General features: G+C 32.7%; 3 protein-coding genes and 1 long non-coding RNA gene across 4 annotated transcripts; 3 read left to right on the top strand and 1 right to left on the bottom strand.

Moving 5' to 3' along the window:
• The first annotated feature begins 539 nt into the window (after positions 1 to 539).
• Tpst (tyrosylprotein sulfotransferase) lies at positions 540 to 2,171 on the top strand. Its single transcript, XM_027338751.2, has 4 exons — positions 540 to 680; positions 735 to 1,244; positions 1,311 to 1,486; positions 1,545 to 2,171. Exons 1-4 carry the CDS (start codon positions 540 to 542, stop codon positions 1,903 to 1,905), a joined length of 1,188 nt encoding a protein of 395 aa, XP_027194552.1. The 3' UTR covers positions 1,906 to 2,171.
• LOC142645151 (uncharacterized) lies at positions 2,059 to 2,522 on the bottom strand. Its single transcript, XR_012846326.1, has 2 exons — positions 2,404 to 2,522; positions 2,059 to 2,344 (listed from the first exon to the last, which is right to left on the bottom strand). It is a non-coding gene; the product is annotated as an uncharacterized LOC142645151 (long non-coding RNA).
• A 122-nt stretch (positions 2,523 to 2,644) lies between these two features.
• LOC113789239 (mothers against decapentaplegic homolog 4-like) lies at positions 2,645 to 5,040 on the top strand. The gene is made up of 5 exons (XM_027338750.2): positions 2,645 to 3,287; positions 3,346 to 3,501; positions 3,568 to 4,299; positions 4,351 to 4,614; positions 4,673 to 5,040. Exons 1-5 carry the CDS (start codon positions 2,645 to 2,647, stop codon positions 4,885 to 4,887), a joined length of 2,010 nt encoding a protein of 669 aa, XP_027194551.2. The 3' UTR covers positions 4,888 to 5,040.
• Positions 5,041 to 5,145: 105 nt separating this feature from the next.
• LOC113789243 (cytidine deaminase-like) lies at positions 5,146 to 6,093 on the top strand. Its single transcript, XM_027338756.2, has 3 exons — positions 5,146 to 5,396; positions 5,453 to 5,622; positions 5,713 to 6,093. Exons 1-3 carry the CDS (start codon positions 5,261 to 5,263, stop codon positions 5,857 to 5,859), a joined length of 453 nt encoding a protein of 150 aa, XP_027194557.1. The 5' UTR covers positions 5,146 to 5,260; the 3' UTR covers positions 5,860 to 6,093.
• The last annotated feature ends 249 nt before the right edge of the window (positions 6,094 to 6,342 follow it).

The raw sequence follows: 6,342 nt of genomic DNA, 5'->3' as shown, positions 1-6,342 counted from the left end.
ATTTTCAAATTCATTTTTCATAACAAGAAAGTTTCCATGGAAACGAATTGTTTGTAAATGAAAAATGTTTCGGTTTTTTTTCTTCTTCTTCTTCTGTCAACAAGATGTATGGTGTTATTAGCATGGCTATATAAATCGTATGTTTTGTTTTTTTTTTGATAAAGAAAAAAATTTCATTGAATACTGTTGTTCCAAGTAAAAACTACAGTATAAAATGAATCTCAAAATTCATCAATAAATCGACGTAGAAATAATTATTCATAGATTATTCATTATTAATTCTTTTATGACTGTAGTGTTTAGATCATTTTTTCATCGAATCAAATCGAATCAATTATGTAGTTTCGAAAATAATAATTTTTTTTTGTTTCATTTGTAAAATTAATCAAATTAAATTTTGTTCTAAAGAAGAAAAAAAATATCGGCAACTTGATCGAATAAAAATTAATTTTTGTTTTGTTACTGATCGACAGATATTTTTGATTAATGTATGATTTGACCAATGCTTTAACATTGGATTTTTACGTAACGAAAAAAAAATGTTCGTACCGAATTTTCGACGACAACCATTGTATATATTCATATTGTTTCAAATCATCTTTTTCATATTGTATTATACATTTCAAAATCCTAATTGCATTTTTAGTCCAAAGCCTGATTATGAATGGATCTCATCCGAGGTAATTTTCATAAATTATAAATCAAAAATCAATTTTATCCATTAATTCAATTAGAAATATATTTCCATCGATGGAAAACAAAAACATCTTTATGATCACAATATGCCATTGATATTTATTGGTGGTATGCCAAGAAGCGGTACAACACTTTTAAGAGTCTTATTGGATGCACATCCAGATATTCGATGTGGTGAAGAAACTAGAGTCATCCCACGTATACTCAGCAATCGTCAATCGTGGTTAAAGGCACCATTCGAATCGAAACGATTACAAGAAGCTGGTATTACAACCGAAGTTCTTGATTCAGCCATAAGAGCATTTATTCTGGAAATAATTGTTCGTCATGGAAAACCAGCTCCACGTCTTTGCAACAAAGATCCGTTTACACTTCGTTCGGCCCACTATTTGCAATATCTTTTTCCAAATTCCAAATTTATTTTCATGATTCGTGATGGTCGAGCAGTTGTGCATTCTATTATATCGCGTAAAGTTACCATCTCAGGTTTCGATTTAAATGATTATCGAGATTGTTTAAAAAAATGGAACACAGCCATGACTCATATGGTAAGAGACTAAAATTTATGGGCTATTTCCTAACTCATTACATTAATTGTTTGACCTGGTGATTAGTATGAACAATGCAACAAATTAGGACCAGAAAAATGTTTTCCTGTCTATTATGAACAGCTTGTGCTAAATCCAACAAAATGGATGCATAAAATATTGGACTTTCTCGATGTTCCATGGAACAGTACCGTATTGCATCATGAAAAATTAGTTGAAATGGGTGATATTTCTCTTTCCAAGTATGTTTGTTGTTTTTTTAATAGAGAAAACTATCAATTAATCATTGTTTTTGTATAGATTGGAAAGATCTACTGATCAAGTGATTAAACCGATCAATTTAGAAGCTCTATCAAAATGGGTTGGCCACATACCGGATGATGTTGTGAACGATATGTACAAGATTGCCCCAATGCTAAAAAAATTGGGCTACGATCCATTCGCTAATCCACCGAATTATGGGGAACCAGACCCATTAGTAAAGGAAAAAATGGATGAATTAGATAAGAACAAACAGCATTGGGATAATGTACAGAAACAGGTCGTCCAATTACGAAATGAAATCCGACAGCATATCATAAACAAAAGCACAGTGCTCCACAAATCAATTGATGAACAACCACATTCAAACGAAGGTAGCCAATCATTGAACTCTAGATGATGAAAAAAAATCGACAGCTAAATTAATTTACCTCAGCCAAAATAAATCGATTACATCTATAGCTTAAAATTTTTTTCTATCTTATAATAGTGATCCCTTGGTCCATAAATCTTTGGACATCAACAAACATTTTTTTACTCATAATCGGTGCCGTCGTTTTATGAAATGATTGTTTTTTCTATTTATTTTATATTTACATTGTTGATTTAATGAATATTGATAATTTTTCATAATAAATAAAAATTATATGTAAATTTTTTTTTTAATATTGGATTCTTAATTATATTTTAAGAAAAGGGTTATATCTTGACACGTCATTTATGTTGATCACGCATTATCCATGGATGGCAGAGTGAGTTTTTGTTTGTGTACAAATCTTTGCTTCTGAACTTTTCTCATACATTTTCCACTGCAGTGATTATTATCCTCCTGAAATCATCTTCGCTTCACAATTCTTGCGTTATATTTTCTTTTAGATTAATATATAGATTAGCTTACCAAAATAGGCATTGTAAAGTTGTTCGCCATCATTTGTCTTCATTTTTTTTGGCGCTGCACCATCAATTGATACATCTTCGACGCAATCGTAGTTGAAAATTCAAATTAACATCGAAATTTTGCAAATGCTTCTTCTTCAAAAATAGCGCTACTTATGCTGTACAAATTTTTTCTCAGGTATTTGTTTTGCCGTTAATCTCTTGGAATTTTGGAGAGTGCAAAGATCACCCCTTTGTAAACAATGATGAATGATCCATGTAATGATATGTCCTCGTCTATTGTTGCTGGCACTGCTGGCCCATTGCCACCTGTCCCACCATCATTGAAAATGCCACATTCAATGAATTCTGCTAATGTCATGTATCCAGGAACAACGGCAGCTAGTCATCAGATGAATAATAGCCAGATGTCAATTCAGATGAATATTATGAATAAAGGTTTAATCCCTGTCAATCCTGTAATTCCACCCCCTCAAGCTCCAACAAATGCATCATACTCATCCACATCAGGATCGACAAGTGGCCCATCAAATCCAGGACCATCATCATCATTGTCGTCGTCGTCGAGGCCTACCTCGGCGGATGCATGTCACTCAATAGTACATTCGTTAATGTGCCATAGACAAGGTGGTGAATCAGAAAGTTTTGCGAAACGAGCGATTGAATCGCTTGTTAAAAAATTAAAAGAAAAACGTGATGAACTTGATTCTCTCATTACGGCAATCACCACTAATGGTTCGATTCATACGAAATGTGTGACCATTCAAAGAACATTAGATGGACGTTTACAGGTTGCTGGACGGAAAGGTTTCCCACATGTGATTTATGCTCGTATTTGGCGTTGGCCTGATCTACATAAAAATGAATTGAAACATGTCAAAACATGTAGGTTTTCTGCTTTATAATTGTAGCAAGCAAATAATTTTGATGAATTTTATAATAGGTCAATATGCGTTTGAATTAAAATGCGACTTCGTTTGCGTAAATCCCTACCATTATGAACGTGTTGTATCACCTGGACTTGATCTATCCAGTCTTACACTTACCAGTAATGAAGAAGAAAATCAGCCAAATATAAGCAATGATTACCTTGTTAGTGGTACGTTATATTAACCTTTTTATCCTCAAACAATGGCTTAAATGGTTTTTTTAATTATATTTTCAGGAGCCTCAGTATCGAATGTGGTGCAACATTATCCTCAACAGAATCAAATCGGAAAATCTGCTGATAAGAATTCATATCTATCTTCAACGTCTCATTTTACACAATCTACACATTATAGTGATAGACCTGCGACAAACAATAATATTGCTGATTACAGCCAACAGTCTAACATAAAGATCAAAACAGAGATTGAGCCTCTATCATCTCAACGGATGAATGGTGGGCAGAATGCTACCGCTTCTCCAATTCAAACAAACTCAGCTGCTCATCTTCATCAAAAGATTCCACCTTCTATTGGCAGTCATCATGCCAATCAAATCGCTGCCCAAATGCCTCCTCCATCAACTAATATGTCATATTCTGGCACTTCAGATGTTCCAAATGGTCCAGAAAATTCTTCACACAATGGAGATGTGGCTGGAATGGCCTCTCATATGGAATATTGGCCCCAAGAAATGAATAGCTCACAAATTATTACCCGTGGTGCAACAAGCAACATCTCTCAAAATATGCCGTTATCAAATCAACCATTGCCAGAATATTGGTGTTCGGTCGCTTATTTTGAACTTGATCAACACGTTGGAGAAACTTTTAAAGTTCCTTCAAGTTTTAATTCTGTTACTATTGATGGATATGTTGATCCAAGTGGAGGCAATCGTTTCTGTTTGGGAGCACTTTCCAATGTTCATCGCGCCGAACCTAGCGAAAAAGCTCGTCTTCATATAGGCAAAGGTATTCGATTAATTTTCATTTTATTCAAGATCTAATTCAAGACTTTACTAGGTGTTAAACTTGATCTTCAAGGAGAAGGTGATGTTTATCTAAGTTGTCTGTCCGATCATTCTGTTTTTCTGCAAAGCTACTATCTAGATCGTGAGGCTGGTCGTCAACCTGGCGATGCTGTTCATAAAATTTATCCAGAAACATTGATAAAAGTTTTCGATCTTAAACAATGTTACCGTCAAATGGAACAACAAGCTAGTGATGCACATAACATTGCCAAAGCTAGGGCAGCTGCAGTTGTGGGTGTACAGGGAACTAATCTAGGTATTTATTATCAATCAAAAGAAAATGGTATTATTTATTCAATCATTTTTTTTATTAGCTTTTCCAGCCTCAGCATCTGGAATTGGTGTTGATGATTTAAGAAGATTGTGTATTTTGCGTCTATCATTTGTCAAAGGATGGGGTCCCGATTATCCAAGAAAAACTATCAAAGAGACACCTTGTTGGATAGAAATACATCTCCATCGTGCTCTACAACTTTTAGATGAAGTATTACACCGAATTCCATTTCAAGATTCTCATTCAACTGAATGAACGGAAAACATGAAACAACCTATGAAAAAAACATTTTTTATTTTAAACATTGATTGAAAATATTTCACCGATTTGATTTTGAAAAAATTCATTATTTTTTTTCTCTTTTCACATTATAATTTCTTAATAACGAATAATAACCTTGAACATATACTTTCTCATTATCTAATAAATTTTATTTGATATAAAATAAATGATGAACAAACACTATATAAAATGAATGTGAAAAAATGTCTAGGCCACTAGTTGCTCTTGTTTCTCATCTATCTATCTGTATGCAGATATCAAATTTACGAGCAAATAAATGTATGAACTTTATTTTTCTGCAACGGTTTTCAGTATTTGATCGATAGATTTTATTTTGTTAGAAATTATGGCAATGATCGATCAAAAAGAGATACTGAATTTAATTCAAAATGCTAGAAATTCTTTGGTATATAGCTATTGTCCTTACAGCAATTTTCCTGTAGGCTGTGCATTACTTTGTGATGATGGTACCGTCTTTACAGGTAAAATTAATCGCAATTATGTTTTGAAAATTGATTATTCTTTTGGTCAAACATAGGATGCAATGTTGAGAATGCTACTTATTCCGGTTCAATTTGTGCTGAACGTACGGCCTTTGTTAAAGCTGTTTCAAGTGGACATAGAAAATTTAAAGCTATAGCTATTACATCGAATCTAACCAATGATCTCTGTGCACCTTGTGGTAATTGCCGCCAATTCATGGTGGAGGTAATGTTATTATTGTAGAAATATCATACAATGACAAAGCATCTATTGACGAAAACAAAACATCACAATAATCTTGATTTCTATCTATAGTTCGGTGAGGATCTGATTGTAATACTGGCCAATCGCAATAATGATGATTACAAGCAATATACTCTCAATGAATTGATACCTATCTCATTTGGACCTAAAAATATTTCCGATTATAATGAATTAAAAGATCAAAAATCATCGCAATGATACGCAATATATTATAAATTTTCAAATCATGTCATATGTGATTGGTACAAATATTTTTTGTTTTGTTTTTTAAAAAGGTTCAAAGGTTCAACGTGCTTTTGAATTTTGCTACTTTGGCCACGACAAATTCGTGTAAATTCCAAAGAAAAAAACAATTTTTTTAAAATTTAAATTAAAAACTTCAAAATTGAATCAAATGATAAAATAAATTATTAAGAATCATATTTTTTACAAGATGTGTGTGTGAAAAAATTTGTTCAATAACAATCGATAGTGATTCGATTAATCGATTTTATAATGTAACATTAATCAACGGTGGCGCAAGACGTATGTCTTCCTTTTTTTTCCAAAAAAATTTTTTTTAGCGGCTAAGGCGGCGACTAACTTTTACACACATGACTGTCTTTGAGTGTATTTATGCGTGTTTGTATGAAACGTGTACTGATTTAAGTTATTTTTTTTCAAGTCTATCATCTATGAACG

The sequence above is a fragment of the Dermatophagoides pteronyssinus genome, unplaced genomic scaffold (genome assembly GCF_027571235.1).
Source record: "Dermatophagoides pteronyssinus isolate colony J.1.1.1.1 unplaced genomic scaffold, Derpt_VIB-CSIC_2022.12 sq0001, whole genome shotgun sequence".
In the NCBI taxonomy this organism is placed as follows: domain Eukaryota; kingdom Metazoa; phylum Arthropoda; class Arachnida; order Sarcoptiformes; family Pyroglyphidae; genus Dermatophagoides; species Dermatophagoides pteronyssinus.
This window is presented reverse-complemented; position numbering and strand designations above follow the sequence as displayed.